This window comes from Oratosquilla oratoria, chromosome 9 (genome assembly GCF_046742065.1).
Source record: "Oratosquilla oratoria isolate Oo_2021 chromosome 9, ASM4674206v1, whole genome shotgun sequence".
NCBI classification, from domain to species: Eukaryota; Metazoa; Arthropoda; class Malacostraca; order Stomatopoda; family Squillidae; genus Oratosquilla; species Oratosquilla oratoria.
This window is the reverse complement of record NC_134785.1, coordinates 60,001-80,000: the sequence shown is the minus strand read 5'-3', so window position 1 is coordinate 80,000 and position 20,000 is coordinate 60,001. Positions and strand designations below refer to the sequence as shown.

Genomic DNA, 20,000 nt, shown 5'->3' with positions numbered 1-20,000 from the left:
CCCTTCGACTTGCCCTCCCTCCCTTCCTTCTTCCCTTCTTCCCTGCCTACCCGTTCCCGCATTACCCAACCGCAGCCGAGCCACAATCTCTCACCCGCTGCAAGAGCCGCCGCCGCCGCCGCCACCTCCTCCTCCTCCTCCTCCTCCTCCTCCTCCTCCTCCTGCTCCTCCACCTCCTCCTCCTCCTCCTCCTCCTCCTCCTCCTCCTCCTCACCTTCTCCTCCTCCTTCTCCCCCCTCCTCCTCTTTCTCACCTCCACCTCTTTCTCCCCCTTCTCCCCTCTTCCTCGCTTTCTCCTCCGCCTCCTCACCTCCTTCTCCTCCTCTTCCTTATCTCCTCAATCTCCTCTTCCTCTTCATCCTCCCCTTCTTCCTCCTCCCCTCTTCCCCCTCCACCTCCTCCTTTCTCCTTCTCCTCCTCCTCACCTCCTCATCATCTTTCTCCTCCTCCTCCCCTCATCTTTCTCCTCCTCGTCCTCCTCCTCCTCCTCCTCCTCCCCCACCCGGAGTGACAAGTGACAAGCTAATTGCCACCTTGGTACAGTTCCGCATGTGTGCCAACGGAGAATGGGGCAGGAGGTACTGGGAAGGGTCCAGTAGATGGTGGTGGTGGTGGTGGTGGTGGTGGGGGCGTGAGAGGGGAGAGTGGGAGAGGGAGGGTAAGAGAGTTGGAGAGCGGCAGAGTGGGAGGGGAGAAGAAAGAGGGTGGGAGGGGGAGAGGGGGAGAGGGGAGAGGGTGGCAGGGTGAGAGGGGAGAGGGTTGAAGGTGAGACACTGGGAGGGGAGATAATGGGAAGGGAGAGGGTAGGAGGGTGAAAGAGGAGAGTTTGGGAAAGGAGAGGATGGAAGGTTGGGAGGCTGGGAAGGAAGATACTGAAAGGGGAGAGGGTAGGAGGGTGGGAGAGGAAAGGCTGGGAGAGGAGAGGGTGGCAGTGGAGTGGGTGAGAGAGGAGAGGGTGAAAGGGTAAAAAAGGTGGGGGGTAGAGAGGTTGGGAGGGGAGAGGGTAGGAGGAGAGAGAGATAGGGAGAGGAGAGGGTGGGAGAAAAGATAATGGATGGGGAGGAAAGGGTGGGAGGTAAGAAAGTAGAAGGGGAGAGGGTGGGAGGGAAGAAAGAGGGAGGGGAGAGGAATGAGAGGGTGGGAGGGTGGCTGGGGAGAGGGTGGGAGGAGAAAGGGTGGGAGGGGAGAGGATGGGAGAGAGGGTGGGAGGGGATAGAGTGGGAGAGGAGAGAGTGGGAGGGGATAGAGGGTGGGAAAGGAGAGACCTTGGGAGGGAAATGAGGGTGGAAGGGGAGAGAGTTGGAAGGGAGAGAGTGTGGGAGGGGGAGAGATAGTGGGAAGGGAGATGGTGGGAGGGGAGTGGGTGGGAAGTGGGAGGGAAGAGGGTGGAAGAGTGGGAGGGAAGAGGTGGGAGAGTGGGAGGGGAGAGGGTGGTAGGGTGGAAGGATGGGAGGGAAGAGGAAAGAGGGTGGGAGGGAAGAGGGTGAGAGGGGAGAGAGTGGGAGGATAGGAGCGTGGAATTGGGGAGGATGGGATTGGAAAGGGTGGGATTACAGAGGGTGGGAGGGTGGAAGGGGAGAGGGTGTGAGAGTAGAAGAGGTGAGGGTGGGAGGGGCAGGGTAGAGGACGAGGGGAGGGGAGATGAATGGGCGGGAGAGGAGAGGATGGGAGAGAGTGGGAGAGAAAAGAGAGAGAGAGACTGGGAGGGGAAAGGAGGAGAGAGGAAACGAGTCAAGAAAGGGAAGGATAGGGAAAGGGGAAAGGTATAGAAAGGAAAAGGGGAGGGAAAAGGGAAGTGGAGGGAAAGGTAAGGTGGACAGAGAGAAGAAAGATAATGTATGGGAGAGTGGGAAGGGAGGAGGAAGGAAGAAAGGGAAGAGAAAGAGGGAAGAAGGGGGAGAAGGAGGGAAGAAGGGGGAGAGGGAAGGAAGAAGGGGGAAGGAGGAGGGAAGAAAGTGGAAGGAGGGGGGAAGAAAGGGGAGAAGGAGGGAAGGAGGGAGGAAGGGAGAAGAGGAGAAAAAAGGGAGAAAGAGGGAAGAAGGGAAGAAGGGGAGATGGAGGGAAGAAGGGAGAGAAGGAGGGAAGAAGGGAACAAAGGGAGAAGGAGGAAAGAATGGGCGAAGGAGGGAAGAAGGGGAGGAGAGAAGAAGAGGGAGAAGGAGGGAAGAAAGGGGAGGAGGGTAGAAAGGGGAGAAGGAGGGAAAAAGGGGGAGAAGGAGGGAAGAAGGGGAGAAGGAAAAAAGAAGGGGAAAAAGGAGGGGAGAAAGGGGAGGAGGGATGAAGGGGAGAAGGAGGTAAGAGGGGGAGAAGGAGGGAAGAAGGGGGAGAAAGAGGACACGAAGAAGAAGGAATGAGAAAGGGAAAAGGAAGAGTAAGAAGAAAAGGAAGAAGAAAGGGAGGATGGAGAGGAAGAAAGGAAGGAAGAAGTGGAAGAAGGGAATGATGGAGAGGAAGAAGGGAAGTAGGGAGGAGAAAGAAGAGAAGGAGGGAGAGGAAGGAGAGAAGGAGGGAGAGGAACAGGAGAAGAATGGGGGTGAAGAAGAGGAAGAAAATGAAGGAGAAGAAGAGAAAGGGAAAGTAGATGAGGAAGAGGAAAAGGAGGGAAGGAGGGATAGGAAGAAGGGAAGGAGGGAGAGGAAGAAGGGAAGTAGGGAGGAGGAAGAAGAGAAGGAGGGAGAGGAAGGAGAGAATGAGGGAGAGGATCAGGAGAAGAGGGAGGATGAAGAAAAAGAAGAAGAAGAAGAAGAAGAGAAAGGGAAAATGGAAGAGGAAGAGGAGAAGGAGGGAGAGGAAGAAGGGAAGTAGGGAGGAGGAAGAAGAGAAGGAGGGAGAGGAAGGAGAGAATGAGGGAGAGGATCAGGAGAAGAGGGAGAATAAAGAAAAAGAAGAAGAAGAAGAAGAAGAAGAAGAAGAAGAGAAAGGGAAAAGGGAAGAGGAAGAGGAGAAGGAGGGAGAGGAAGAAGATGAAGAAGAGGATGGGAGAGAGGAAGTGGAAGAGGAGGAAGCAAAGGAGGCACGTGGTAGTGAGCCAGTGATGAGCAACATCAGACCATCGATCTTGTTTCCCCCTAAACCCGCCCCTAAACCTCCTTAACTCCCTGAAACCAAAATCAAAGGTTTAATTGTATCAGTGACTTAATGAAGCTGTTAAGACTTATTAATTGGGTCTCAACAGTCTCAACTTTTCATTTACTTTATCAACATTTATTCTAACTGCCCACTTATTAGTTTTTATTGTTTATTTGCAAATGCATCTATTTATTTATTCATTCATTAACATGTTTTCTTTATCATTAGTTATAATCTTGAACACTTAGAATTCGTTAATCTATTAATTCATTTATTCATTTATTTATTTGTTTGTTTACTTATACTGTAGACCAAGGAAAGACTATATGTCGTTAGTAGCGGCACACTCGGCATTTCTCGCTAACATGCTACTTGCTTTTGCTACTTCGTTTGAGTAGAAACGACTTCGGTTACGATCTTTTGTTTTTCAAATTTCCAAATGTCAAATTATTCTTTTTGCGTCATAGAGTAAGAACCTGAAGGACGAACTAAGAGAAGTTAAACCTAGAATACCAATGTTAGACACATTGTTGAGATGTTCTTACGGAAGTCTAGAATATTGTAACCAAAGTAATTTCTATTTAAACGAAATAACAAAAGCAAGTAGCATGCTAGCCTAGTGTGCCGCCATCTTTAAGTGTGTCATCTTTTTGGAATAGAGGTAACCACAATGCCACGGGCCATTGTGTCATTCCATTCCCTCCTTACATTTCCTTCTCCACCTCCACCTACTCCACTTCCTTTCGTAGTACTCTATTGTTAAAAAAATCTATATACCAAGGAATTTTCCCCCTTATAAGGGAGGTAGCCAAATCAGAAGGCACGTACCCAACCCCAACCATTCCACCCCCACCCATCCCACTCCCATCCACCACCCTTTCCTCCCTCTCATCTTAGCTCCTCGTGGATGATGGGTCATCTTTGTATCCCGACCACTGCACATTGTATTGGGTCTGACGAAGAATATATATATATATATATATATGTATATATATATATACATATATATGTATATATACATATAAAGATATATATATATATATATGTATATATATATATATAAATATATATATATATATATATATATATATATATATATATAAATATTACAAGGATTACAAAGGCAAGCATGCCGACAGGAGACCTTTTGATCCATATCTAGGTCGGATGCAAAAAAAAAAAAATCATTAATAATAAATTAAAACTATAACAATGTAAATAACAATTAAAATACATAAATAAATGCATTGGTATAGTTGAATAACAAAACAAACAGGTAAATAGTAAATGATAATAAATTGACATATAACTAATAATAAATGAAAATCAGACAGACAAATTATAACAAAACAAAAACAAATAATATAACATAAATTATAATAATTACAGCATCTTACTTAGGTATTTATCTAAATGATTCTTAAAGCTTCGAACTGAACTACATTGCACTACCTGTGCAGGAAGTTTATTCCATTCATTAACTACACGGTTGGCAAAGTTGTTTCTACCTACTTCCAAATTGAATCTATTTCCGGACAGTTTGAGACCATTGTTTCTTGTCTGATTCTCATTCAATGTGAAAATTTTGTCACTTTTGATGTTGTCAATTCCCTTTAAAATCTTAAAGACCTGTATCAAGTCACCTCTGAGTCTACGCTTTTTTAGGGAAAACAGATTCATGTGCTTAAGTCGATTTTCGTATGATTTATTTTTGATATTTGGAATCAGTTTTGTGGCTCGCCGTTGTACTTTTTCCAGTCTGTCAATGTCTTTAATGAGATTCGGTGACCATACGGAAACAGCATATTCCAAATGTGGACGAACTAACGATTTATATAGCTTGTTAATGAGTGATGGACTTTTGAAATCAAAAGATCGCGCAATCAATCCCAGAATCTTATTTGCTTTCTCAGAGGCTGAAATACACTGCTTGGATGATTTGAGGTCGTTACTGATAATTACGCCGAGATCTTTTTCACTATCCACTTTTGTTAACGAATTTCCAAATAACTTGTAATCGTACTTGCTGTTATTTTTACCTATGTGCATTACCTTGCATTTACTTGTGTTAAATTTCATTAGCCACTTTTCAGACCATTGCTGTAATTTATCTAAATCTTCTTGAATATCTAATTGGTTTGAGTGATCATTTGCCATTCCGCACAGTTTTGTATCATCAGCAAATTTGGAAACAGTAGATTTTAGTCCATGGTCTATATCATTTATACATACTATGAATAGAAGTGGCCCAAGAACGGAACCCTGAGGAACTCCACTTGCAACACTTTTCCATCCAGAAGTTTTTCCATTTAAAACAACTCTCTGTTTTCGACCTTTCAACCAATTACTAGTCCAACCTAATAGGCTACCACTTATTCCATGCAAAGCTAATTTAGTAAGTAGTCTTTCGTGTGGGACGGTATCAAAAGCTTTTGCAAAGTCTAGATATATTAAATCTATATTGTTTCTTTTGTCATAATTCGAGACAACTGTGTTGTAGAATTCGAGTAAGTTAGTCACGCAAGAACGTTTCCGTCTGAAACCATGTTGGCTATCATTTATCAAACGGTTACTTTCTAAATGATATTCGATAGCATCTCTGATGATAGTTTCCATTATTTTTCCTACGATCGAAGTCAAACTAATAGGCCTATAGTTATTTGGTTTCTTTTTGTCACCTTTTTTGAATATGGGAGTAACGTTAGCTATGTATATATATATGTATATATATATATATATACATATATATAAATATATATGTATATGTATATACATATATATATATATATATATATATATATATATATATATATATACAAAGCGGTCCGAGTTTGAATCCCGCTCTGGGCTGAAATAATTTCAGTATCGCTGCGCTGCGAGTCGTTACTCCAGCTCTCGTGGGCGGGGAGTTGGGTGTGTGTGTGCGTGTAAGGTCACAGCATTACCCATAGATCGGTCATACGAGCTCTGAGTAAGACTCCAACCACCTCCAGCTCCCCTTCGGAAAGTATTGTCTTGTTCCCATAGGACAGCGTCTCCCAACCTGGGGTGCTGAAATCAATTATAGGGGGTGCTGGGAAGTAATGCACACTAAAATCACATTGATATATGTATCATTGATTACCTAGTTGTGCATATTTGACTTTTTCCATGCTATATTATCTTTCTAGGGTGTTCTTATATCTTCACACAAATAATATTGTCAATTTGTTTCAATTCTAAGGAATCAAGAAAATAAATCATCAAGCAGTACACTTCACTTTCTTTTATCTTTCTAATAATAGGATAGGGGTGCTGGACTGCTTAGACATGACAACAGGGGATGCTATGGTCGGAAAAAAGTTGGGAAACGCTGCCTTAGGAGTATGTCTCACAAATTAAAGACAATTGATCCATTCAAATCTACTCCCTTGTTGGTGGATTTCATCCACCACATCTCACCCGCTCACCCACTCCCTCCGTGACCCAAGTCGACTTCAACCTCTTGCTGACCTAACAAATAAAGGTTCATCGCCGCATTGAAAAAGATAAATAAATAAATTTGATCGTTTATTTCATCTGCTGTCTGACGGTTTTATTCTTTCGTGGACTCCTGCCCCTAACGCCCCTCTCCCTCCCCCCGCCATTTTCCACGGGGGAAGGGGGTCAAAAGCCACTAGGATTTTGGGCGGGGGTACCTTTCCTTTAAATATTCTAAATTATTCCGTAATAATTCAACTCATTCCTTCAACACGGCGACGTATTTTATTCATTAGTTTCTAGGAACAAATACTCGATTTTAGGTAACTCACGAGGTTCCCCCCTTTCTGAAAGGAGGATCAGGGGATCGAGACCCCCCTCAGGCTGGTATCAGAGTCCCACAGCTGTAAATAATCGTTTGTCTTTAGCCATGATAGAATGAATAAATGGCGTCAACGTATTGGAAGTGTTTGACCCTTTGCAGTCTATTTCTGTGCAATGTATACAAATTATGATGTACAGTTCACACCTCATAATTGCTAATTGCCCACTCCAAAGTTCAGGTGCGTGGCATCCTGTAATTTGGGGAGGTTTAATGATACGATCCTATTTCTTTAAAAAAAAGAATTGCTTTTTCTCCAATATTTTTTTCGATATTTTCTTCTCTTTTTTTTTTTTTTTTTCGAAACATTGATATTTCTCTTGAAGTTTTTTTTCTAGAATTTCTGCTGTTGTCGTTTTCTCTTTATTTTTGAAATTTTTGCTTTTCTTCTCGAAATGCTGCTTTTTCTTCTCGAAAATTTGCTTTTCTTTCTTTTATATTCTGCTTTTTCTTCTCGAAAACTTGCTGTTTATCTATATCTGGCTTTTAATTCTTGAAATATTGTTTTTTCTTTCACGAAATTTTGCTTTTTCTTCTCGAAATATTGGTTTTTCTTCCGAAATTTTTACTTAATCCGATTCTCGACCATGAAGACTAGCAAAATTTTATTGTCGATTTTACTTTAAATTATTCCTTAAACCATAATTAAGAAGTAGGAGGCTTACGTTGACAGACGCTTAACTGCGGCCGAAGCCGTTAGTTCTGTGTGACTGAGCCTCAGGGGTGTTTGACGCAAGTTTCTAGAACATCTGTATGTTACATATATATATATATATATATATATATATATATATATATATATATAATATTATATATATACATACATATATATGTATGTATATATACATATATATATATTATACATATATATATGTACATACATATATATGAATATGTATATGTACATATATATATATGTATATATATATATATATATGTATATATATGTATATATATATATATATATATATATATATATATATATATATATATATATATATGATGTAAGCGGAATAGGAAACACAGGAGTCTTAGTCTTGAGTTTATTCTGACTAGTTTCGCAGGTATGCTTTTTCAAAGGAATATGAATATACCTGCGAAACTAGTCAGGAATAAACTCAAGACTAAGACTCCTGTGTTTCCTATTCCGCTTACATCAACCTGTCAGAATGTCTCAACAATTATATATATATATTCGAATAATTCGCTAGTGGACAGCGACATCAATCATACAATCCATGACCGTCGCGCAGAGGATTCGAACCACCGCCTATAGACACAAGAGAGTCCACAGCACCCGCCTTTAACCACTCGACCACAGACGATCTAAAAGTGTACTAACTCGTAATCTAACTGATTACCGAGATTGGGGAGGTTGCTAACTGCCACCCATATAACCCCCATTTTTTACAGTACACCTAATCGCACCAGTGGGAATGGTAAGGACTAGATCGAATCCCCCTCACGCTTCGCCATCGTAACTATTCGAATAATTCGCTAGTGGACAGCGACATCAATCATACAATCCATGACCGTCGCGCAGAGGATTCGAACCACCGCCTATAGACACAAGAGAGTCCACAGCACCCGCCTTTAACCACTCGACCACAGACGATCTAAAAGTGTACTAACTCGTAATCTAACTGATTACCGAGATTGGGGAGGTTGCTAACTGCCACCCATATAACCCCCATTTTTTACAGTACACCTAATCGCACCAGTGGGAATGGTAAGGACTAGATCGAATCCCCCTCACGCTTCGCCATCGTAACTATTCGAATAATTCGCTAGTGGACAGCGACATCAATCATACAATCCATGACCGTCGCGCAGAGGATTCGAACCACCGCCTATAGACACAAGAGAGTCCACAGCACCCGCCTTTAACCACTCGACCACAGACGATCTAAAAGTGTACTAACTCGTAATCTAACTGATGTCGCTGTCCACTAGCGAATTATTCGAATAGTTACGATGGCGAAGCGTGAGGGGGATTCGATCTAGTCCTTACCATTCCCACTGGTGCGATTAGGTGTACTGTAAAAAATGGGGGTTATATGGGTGGCAGTTAGCAACCTCCCCAATCTCGGTAATCAGTTAGATTACGAGTTAGTACACTTTTAGATCGTCTGTGGTCGAGTGGTTAAAGGCGGGTGCTGTGGACTCTCTTGTGTCTATAGGCGGTGGTTCGAATCCTCTGCGCGACGGTCATGGATTGTATGATTGATGTCGCTGTCCACTAGCGAATTATTCGAATAGTTACGATGGCGAAGCGTGAGGGGGATTCGATCTAGTCCTTACCATTCCCACTGGTGCGATTAGGTGTACTGTAAAAAATGGGGGTTATATGGGTGGCAGTTAGCAACCTCCCCAATCTCGGTAATCAGTTAGATTACGAGTTAGTACACTTTTAGATCGTCTGTGGTCGAGTGGTTAAAGGCGGGTGCTGTGGACTCTCTTGTGTCTATAGGCGGTGGTTCGAATCCTCTGCGCGACGGTCATGGATTGTATGATTGATGTCGCTGTCCACTAGCGAATTATTCGAATAGTTACGATGGCGAAGCGTGAGGGGGATTCGATCTAGTCCTTACCATTCCCACTGGTGCGATTAGGTGTACTGTAAAAAATGGGGGTTATATGGGTGGCAGTTAGCAACCTCCCCAATCTCGGTAATCAGTTAGATTACGAGTTAGTACACTTTTAGATCGTCTGTGGTCGAGTGGTTAAAGGAGGTCTCTGTTGTCTCTCTCGTCTCTATAGGCGGTGGTTCGAATCCTCTGCGCGACGGTCATGGATTGTATGATATATATATATAATTTACAGTTACAAGAAATGACCTTGCAATAAAGGCTGTAACAAAGTTTGCGACACACATTTGAAAAAAAAAGGAAAAAAAAAATAGAAGAAGGACAACCTTAGAATTCCCAACGCAACGACCTGAGCACTTGTCTTTAGGAAAAGTTTGTGAAGAAGAATAAAATATTACAAATCGAAAAAAATAAATAGATAAATAAATGAATAAATAAAATTATTCACATATATGTGTATATATATATATATATATATATATATGTATATATATATATATATATATATATATATGTATGTATGTATGTATGTATGTATGTATGTATGTATGTATGTATGTATGTATGTATGTATGTATGTATGTATGTGTATGTATGTATATAACCAATAAGTAAATAAACAAATAAATAAATATATAAATAAATAAACAAGAAAATAGATACGTAAATAGATAAATGCATCAAAAGTAAAAAAAAATTACGCAAACGAAAAAAATATAAATGAACATTAAATAAATTAGAATAAGATATAGTAAATAAAAAAATACATAAATAGAAGGAGAGCGTAATGCTCATTATGGCTTCATTGTACATGTGATAATAATAAAGGTGGTGGTGGTGGTGATGATGGCGGCGGCGGTGGTGGTGGTGATGGTGGTGGTGGTGGTGGTGATGATGATGATGATGATGATGATGATGATGATGATGATGATGATGATGATGATGATGATGATGATGATGATGATGATGATGATGATGATGAATAATGATGATGATGATGATGATGATGATGATGATGATGATGATGATGATGATGATGATGATGATGATGATGATGATGATGATGATGATGATGATGATGATGAGAATGATAATGATGATGATGATGATGATGATTACGAGAATGATAATGATTATGATGATGATGATGATGATGATGATGATGATGATGATGATGATGATGATGATGATGATGATGATGATGATGATGATGATGATGATGATGATGATGATGATGATGATGATGATATGATGATGAAGGTGGTGACGGTAATGATGGTGATGATGGTGTGTTCAATGACACCTTGTGAATAAGAAAATGTGAAAATGAAATACAATAAAATAAAATAGAATACATTAATTAGAATGAAAAAAGACGATAAAATAATATAAAACGAAACAAAACTAAACGAAAAAAATAGAAAACAAAATTAAATAGAATAAAACTAAAATAAAGTAAAATAAAAAACAAGAATTTTTTATGAAAACAATCAAAAGCAAATAAATAAATAAATAGATAAATAGATACATAGATATAATAGAATTAGGCAAATGAATCTCGATTAACTTAATTATCGTCAGATGATTTTATTCAACCGAAGTTAACCTCTTCGACGTTTCAGGGTTAGTGAACGGGTTATATCGGAACAAGATTAACTCTCAAGATTAACACAAAATTAACCCTCAATAATAACAGATAATTAACACAAGATTAACACAAGATTAACTCAAGATTAACACAAAATTAACTAAAGATTAATTCAAGGTGAACACAAGACTAGCGCAAGATTAACATAATATCAACACAAGATTAACTCCAAATTAACCCTTAAGATTAATACAAGATTCATTCAAGATTAACTCAAGATTAACACAAGATTAAAGCAAAACTCAAGATCAGCTCAAGATAATTCAAGATTAACTCAAGATTAACTCAAAGTTGACACAAAATTAACACATGATTAATACAAGTGTAACTCAAGATTAACACAAGATTAACTCAACATTAACACAAAATCAACTCAGACTTATTGCAAGGTTTTCATGATTAACACAAGATTAACACAACTTAACTCCAGATTAAATCAAGATTAAGACAAGATTACCACAAGATTAACACAAAAATACCTCAAGATTAACACAAAAATACCTCAAGATTAACATTAAATTAACACAATATTAAGTCAAGGTTAAATGAAGATTAACACAAAATTAACTCAAGTCGTGTTGGTGACGTAAGGGAGAGCGACACTAAGACTCGTAACCCATTCAATACGGAGGAACCCTTAAAAGTTTATTCTGATTAATCATCAGAATGCTCACTGGCCGAGCGGATTAGAGCGTCGCCACCTGCGGCGGAGGTCGAGTTGGACCAAGGGCATGGCTCATTAAATCCTACGCTACAAAGAACAAAATAATGAAGGAGACTGCAAGAGACCCTAGGGCCTACACTAGGCAGTTCCATGTCCATTACCACCTATCATCCCCATCCTTTTCTGAAAGCAACCGATAGTTTCAGCGCTCACTACGTGGTTACTAAGCCTATTCCATTCATTAACCATTCTATTGGTAAACCACTTCTTGCCTATTTCCTTCTTAAATCTAAATGTGTCCAAATAAAATCCATTGCTGCAAGTCCTCTGTAAGGGGCACTGTCCTGGTCTGATAGGAGGAATTCGCGAGGTTAAATTGAATCAGTTATCAGGAGATTTTATTTGTCAAAGTGGCAATTACAGATTCCAAGCCCTGGACAGCCAACCTCATTGACTGAGAAATCTTTTTATTTCTTAGTTCAAATCCTCTAGAATAAAACAGTATTGAGAGGATCCAAAAATAATAATGAGACAATACAAGCTGTACTAAGCTAAGACAAGACAAGACAAGACAAGACAAGACAAGACAAGACGAGACGAGACGAGACGAGACGAGACGAGACGAGACGAGACGAGACGAGACGAGACGAGACAAGACAAGACAAGACAAGACAAGACAAGACAAGACAAGACAAGACAAGACAAGACAAGACAAGACAAGACAAGACAAGACAAGACAAGACAAGACAAGACAAGGCAAGACAAGACAAGACAAGACAAGACAAGACAAGATAAGACAAGATAATACAAAATAAGACAATATAAGACAATATATGACAAGATATGACAACATATGACAAGATATGACAAGATATGACAAGATAAGGCAAGATAAGACAAGATAAGACAAATTAAAACAAGTTAAGACTAGATAAGGTAATACAAGATAAGACACGATATTACAAGATAATAAAAAATTAAATAAGCTAAGTCTAAGATAATAAAAAGATAAGACAAGATAATACAAGACACGACAAGAAGATAATATATGATAAAATAAAGCAAAATAAAACAAGAAATAAACTTAAATGAAAATAAAACCAATTGAATAAAGTGATAAGTAAAATAAATTAATAAATGAATAGCATAGGATGAAATAAAGCAAGTAAAAGATAAAACAAGAAATTATAAAAGAAAATAAAGATATGAAAAACAGAGTAAAAATGAAATTAAGATACTAGTAGAACAGAGAGAAATAAGTAAAGTAAAATAGATTGAAACAATTACGACGAAATCAAACAATATATAATAATTAGAAAATAATATATATATATATATATATATATATATGTATATATATATATATTTTGGAAGTAGGCCGTTAATAATGCATGCGTTGTTAAAGTCAACAGCTGAGATAGCATTATTCTGTTTATAGAATATCTTTTCTATGTTACGCACTAATGTGCGGTCGTCTGGATGCAGATTTCTGAGTAGAGTACTGAAGTCCATGGTGTTTTCCTCTAGACGTCTTTCGGCTCTAATAAGCCATCTTCAGGAGGTGTTGTCTGGTTGAATTGTTGACAGAGAATGACGCGGTTTGATCGTGTGGCGGTATATATCGGCGGAGAGCGGAGTGCCCAAACGTCCGCCCGCCAATCAGCGCGCGGGGTGCATCCTCTGTCTTCTCGTTGGTAACGACGTTTCAGGTTGCTGCTGTATTAATAGCGGATTTTTTATTGTAAATTAGCACCGCTTCTGTCATCTTTAGTCTCTGGTGTCATTGTTTCTTTCAATGATGGCGGTGGTGCCTTCCCTTTGGTGTCTCTTAAGTGTTAGGCCATGCTCGTACCATATGGAAGGCACCACCGCCATCATTGAAAGAAACAATGACACCAGAAGACTAAAGATGACAGAAGCGCTGCTAATTTACAATATTCAAGTATGACAACGACGATAAGTCCATATATATATATATATATATATATATATATATATATATATATATAAGTAAATATATATCTATAGAAATATATATATACATATTTTATATATGTATATATATATTATATGTATGTATATATATATATATATACATATAAATTATTTGATAAACATCACCGCCATTGGTGATTCCATTCAAGTATGACAACGACGATGAGTCCATCAAGGAAACACACCAGCCTAACCACAAGCTAAGTTACCCTGGTTCTGTGTAAAGTAAAAAGTACGGACGGCAGTTAGTATTCGATTGGTTCCTCGGGAAGTAGAATAACTTCCAGGTTGGAGAATTTTATAGGGTCATCAGTCGGTAAGGCGATTGCAGTGAGATTTCACGAGCCCGGTTCGAATCCGGGTACGACAGTCGGAATTATTTGATCGACATCACCGTCACTGGTGATTATATATATACATATATATATGTATATATATATATATATATATATACATATATATATATATACATATATATATGTATGTTGATGAAGGTGGAAAAAGAAGTCACGGGTCTAGTTCCGAGTTACTGAGTTTATTCCTGACCGGTTTCGCTCTATGCTCAACTTGTCATAATGTACCAATATATATGTATATATATATATATATGTATATATATATACACACATATATATATAAATATACATATACATATACATATATGTATACATATATATATATATATATATATATATATATATTATACACACACACGAGAGCGCGCGTCACCGAATTGAAGTGGGCTAATTACACGAAGGACTTCGTCATCTTGACCAAGAATAAATTCTTCGCCAACGTTGATGATGATTACATCGAGCGGTCGTGAGGAGAGCATTAGCCCCTTTCAATACGGTGACGCACACTTATGCCCCCCCTTTTCTCTCTCTCTTCCTCTCTCTCATTCTCTCTCTCTCTCTCTCTCTCTCTCTCTCTCTCTCTCTCTCTCTCTATCTATCTATATCTCTCTCTCTCTCTCTCTCTCTCTCTCTCTCTCTCTCTCTCTCTCTCTCTCTCTCTCTCTCTCTCTCTCTCTCTTTCTTTCTTTATTTTTTAAAGGATAGGTGATCTGGCGGACCTGAGGGTAGCGATCTTGGTCCTAAATGGAGTCGCGGTCGACCCGGACCCTTTTCAAGTTGGAGTCCATATTTCGAGTAGGATAAGGTTGGATGTTTTACTTTTTTTAAGTGAAGGTACAAAGTATGTTGCCGTGTTGATGCGGCTAAAGTAAGCTCAAAGGGGATTGGTAATGGTGATGGTGATGGTGATGGTGATGGTGATGGTGATGGTGATGGTGATGGTAATGGTAATGGTAATGGTAATGGTAATGGTAATGGTAATGGTAATGGTAAGGGTGACGATGACGATGACGATGATGATGATGATGATGATGATGATGATGATGATGATGATGATGATGATGATGATGATGATGATGATGATGATGATGATGATGATGATGATGATGATGTGAGGGTGGTGGTGATGGTGGTGGTAATGATGTTAGTGGTGGTATGTGATGACGATGGCAGCGATGGTCGTAGTATTGGCGGTGAATCTTGAACCGTGGTTTTAATGCTTTAACTGGAGAGGAACCATGACTAGCTGAAACAACTGACGCAAACGTCTGTAATCAGCCAGAACAAAGACATCAAAGAGACCCAAAGAGGGCCACAATCCCCCAAAGCCTAGAGTCTCCCTCTCTACCCACGAATGGAATAGTCTTGGCAACCATGTAGCAAACGCAGAACCTATAGGTTGCTTTAACCCATTCAACTCAATTGACAAGATGTCTTGTCATTTGGTCAAATAAAACAAAAAATCATAATAAAACAACAAAATGTTTGATGATCAAACAGCACCAGAAAAATATGACGTCATCAGTCCTCCTCGCGGAGGACTGATGACGTCATATTTTTCTGGTGCTGTTTGATCATCAAACATTTTGTTGTTTTATTATGATTTTTTGTTTTATTTGACCAAATGACAAGACATCTTGTCATCGGAGTTGAATGGGTTAAGAGAAGGTTAAATAACTTTATGACTGGGAATGACAAGTGGTAATGGATATGGAACTGCCTAGTGTAGGTCTTATGGTCTCTTGCAATCTCTCTCATTCTTATATTCTCATGTTCTTATTCTGCAACCATATCGGATTCGTTCAACTTGAAGACTCTTCAGAGAGTCTTGGTCGGGGTCAGATACTCAAAGAAAATCCCCCAAGAATATTAACGATTTTTTGAATATGAAAGCCAGAAGGACATTTCTCCCCAGAGTCCATCTTGAGATGACGGCACACTAAGCTAGCATGCTACTTACTTTTGCTACTTCGTTTGATTAGAAACATCTTTGGTTACGATATTTTAGAATTTTGTAAGAACATCCCAACAATGTGTTAACATTTGTATAGATTTAATTTCTCCTAGTTCGTCATTCAGCTTCTCGGTATATGACGCAGGAGTAATTTGACATTTGGAAATTTGAAATACAAAAGATTGTAACCGAAGTCGTTCCTACTCAAAAGAAGTAGCTAAAGCGAGTAGTATGCTAGCGAGAAATGCCTAGTATGCCGCCACCTTAATAGGGTACATCTGTCCGTCCTTATCCAAAGGTTCGACTTAAACGAATCCGTAACAGCTCTGCTAAAGGTGACACGAATTAAAGATTAACTTTATAGATTTACTTATTTTGAATACTAAACGATTCTGACCCTCCGACAGGTGGCTCCAGGCATATAGAGCTCTCCTTTAAGCAGCTCCCTCGACCAAGACACAAACAAGGTCATCAGGGTGACCCAAACCAGGTCATCAGGGTAACGCAAACAAGGTCATCAAATTAAGACAGCAAGGCAAGACTCGTAGTAATGGATATCAATTGGACAATTTTAGCTTTATGAAGGAAATAGGCAAGAAGTGGTTTACCTATAGAGTGGTCAACGAATGGGATAGACTCAGTAACCATGTAGTGAGCCCTGAAACTATCGATTGTTTTAAGAAAAGTTTAGGCAACTTTATGGATAGGGATGGCAGGTGGTAATGGACATGGAATTGCCTAGTGTAGGACTTATGGTCTCTTGCAGTCTCCTTTATTCTTATGTTTTTATAACCAGATGACAGATGGTTACCTGAATGAAGGTATTATCGTCACTTCAACTTAACCCCTGATCTATCTAAAGAAACGCCAAGTGAGATCGAAGCCTATATTAGTACGAAGTTTCGCTCGTTACAACTTCACCATGCATTTGATAAATGCTCCGTTCTCACATGATATTTCTTTAGATTGAGCAGACTTGTCGGAAACTGCCAATTACATTCAACCCATTATATTTCTATTCTAGTTGACGCCAGGCGATTTTATTCAGCTCAAGGGAAGACAAGAGTCAAAACACGTGTCTCCATCAGGCTGGCAGATAAGGCTGCTTCACATTGGGCCGAATCTCGTCAACTGCTGTGCATTTGAATATCTAGAAGACAAATTTGGTTAAAGTATTCTTGATTCCCCTAGGAACATTTCATCGTTATGTCTAACTTTTGTAAAGGTTTAACCTCTCTTAGTTTGCCATTCAGTTTCTCGGTATATGACGCAAAGGTAATTTGACATTTGAAGTTTCGAAAACCAGACGATTGTAACCGAAGTCGTTTCTACTCAAATAAACTCACAATGGTTGGCAAGAACCAGCCTAGTGTAAAATGGCCTCTAGACAAAGTCACAATAGTACGTCACCTATCTAAAAGTACAAAATTGTTACCTGCCCCAACAGTTCTTAAATCGCACAATAGGGCAAAGGTGACTTCTTCGCCCACAGCTACTCAGCGCCTCATGGCGTAGGCTAATCACCTCATGTACATCATGTTCAAGGAATTGAAATGGATATTACCTCATGCAGACATCTCCACTCTTCCTCCTCCATCTCCTCCTCCTCCCTCCTCCTCCTCTTATTTTTCCTCTTCGTCAGACAGTCCCTCCTTTGGGAAGCCATAGGTCTTCGAGCAAATGCCTCCGAGAATCTAGACATTACCTTCAGCTTATTGAAGGAGTCAAAGAATCCTGACACAGACACCATCTCCTCGTCCTCCTACTCCTCTCCCTCTCCACCCTCCTCCTCCCACTATATTTATCCTCACAGTCCTTTCCAGCTCCCCCTTCCTCCTCCTACCCCTCCTCGTCCTCTTTCTTTTCCTTCAGAAACCCGTACAAATGTCACCGAACTCCTACAGGTTATATTCCCTTTACAAGAGCAAGAAAGGACGCAGATACCTCCTTTCCTTCATCACACAGCTCCTCCACCTTCAGACAGCTCTTCCTCTTCCTTCAGACAGCTCCTCCTCCTCCTCCTCCTCCTCCTCCTCCTTCAGGCAGGTTATCCTCCTTCAGATAGGCCCTCCTACTTCAGACAACTCTTACTCCTTCAAACAGGTCCTCCTCCTTCAGACAGCTCCTCCTCCTCCTTCAGACAGCTCCTCCTCCTCCTTCAGACAGCTCCTCCTCATTCAGACAGCTCCACTTCCTCCTCATTCAGACAGCTCCACTTCCTCCTCATTCAGATAGGTCCGCCTCCTCCTCCCCCTCCTTCAGACAGCTCCTCCCCCTTCAGACATCTCCTCCTCCTTCAGACAACTCCCTTCCGACAGCTCCTCCTCCTCCTTCAGACAGCTCCTCCTCCTACAGGAAGTCGTACGTCTTCAGACAAATGCTCGTTGTAATCATCGAACTCCTCGGCACACGTCAAGTCATCGTGTGGCACTGAACCGATTTTAGAGCTTACGCCAGGAGGCTCTAAGCTGTAGCTAAAAACCGTCACCTTTGCCCTGGGTGCAAACATAGCTTGGGGATGTAGTAGTTACCGGTACATGTTGTGGTATCACACTCCGAGAGAGCTGGGGCCGGAAACGCACACACACACACACACACACACACACACACACACACACACACACACACACACACACACACACACACACACACACACACACACACACACACACACACACACACACACACACACACACACACACACACATATATACATATATATATATATATATATATGTATATATATATGTATGTATATATATGTATATAAATATATACATATGTATATATATATATACATATATATATACATATATATATACATATATGTATACATATATATATATGTATATACATATATATATACACATATATATACATATCATTACGCTGACGTGGTAATGTGTTTTGATTATTCCAAGATCTTCAGTATTGTGGGGCAGACTTTACATATTCTATTCTTCCAAGAACAACATGAACTTGTTATACCGACTTGAACGTGCCCTTCGACGATCGCGACAGTCTAAGGCGTTCCTTGCCAGACAGGCGAAGACGCCAACACCTCAAAAATACGTTTTCTGTGAGCGCCTCATTTGGTCAAACTCTGGACAGCGATGACTGAAAACATAGTTTTGGCGTCTTCGCCTGTCTGACATTGAACGCCTCAATTATATAATCGATTTTGCAATATACACTGTATTGAAGTTGCGTTAATTTCCCTTCCATAGATACACGTGTACCTCTTCAATACGTAAACACTTTTCCAGGTTTCTGTTTAACTAGGGTTCGTTTCACACGTATCGACTTTTCGCCGTGCGCCGTCCACGACACGACGTCATGCTCTCAAATCACCATAGGTGTCTATGGATGCTTTCACACGTCACGACCACAATCCCGACCACGTGTGAAAGCGTCCATAGATACCCATAGTGATTTGAGAGCATGACGTCGTGTCGTGGACGGTGCACGGCGAAAAGTTGATACGTGTGAAACAAGCCAGATCAAGTTAAAGATCATTTGATTCAGTCGAAGGTCAATTGGGACGTCCAAAACCCCGCTTACCAAGTTGGACAAAGATGACATAAATAACAAAATAACAACACCAACAATAACAGAGATAACAGGAGATTTTCTTTATTATAAAGAAGGGGCCCTCAATTTTTTTTCCGACCAAAGACCCATTTTGCAACAGAAAATAAAGCGAGGAACTCCCTCATATAACTGGTAGACACCAAAGGGGCTCATACACAAACACAAAATAACAGTTAATGATAAAAACATGATTACAGAAATAATCAATACACAAAGACTTTTTTTCTTTCTTTTTCCGACGACTCCTGATACGCTCCTGATGGCCGCTGGAGGTACGTAATGTACTGTATACTG

General features: G+C 40.1%; 1 protein-coding gene across 1 annotated transcript in view; it reads left to right on the top strand.

Annotated features, from left to right (window-relative positions):
- Positions 1-17,261, top strand: part of LOC143027896 (uncharacterized) — a 42,331-nt gene extending 25,070 nt beyond the window's left edge. Inside the window, exons 5-7 of the mRNA XM_076189541.1 lie at positions 16,523-16,614; positions 16,912-16,936; positions 17,140-17,261. Of these exons, the coding sequence (XP_076045656.1) occupies positions 16,523-16,614; positions 16,912-16,936; positions 17,140-17,261 (239 nt within the window). The remainder of the gene's footprint in view (positions 1-16,522; positions 16,615-16,911; positions 16,937-17,139) is intronic.
- The last annotated feature ends 2,739 nt before the right edge of the window (positions 17,262-20,000 follow it).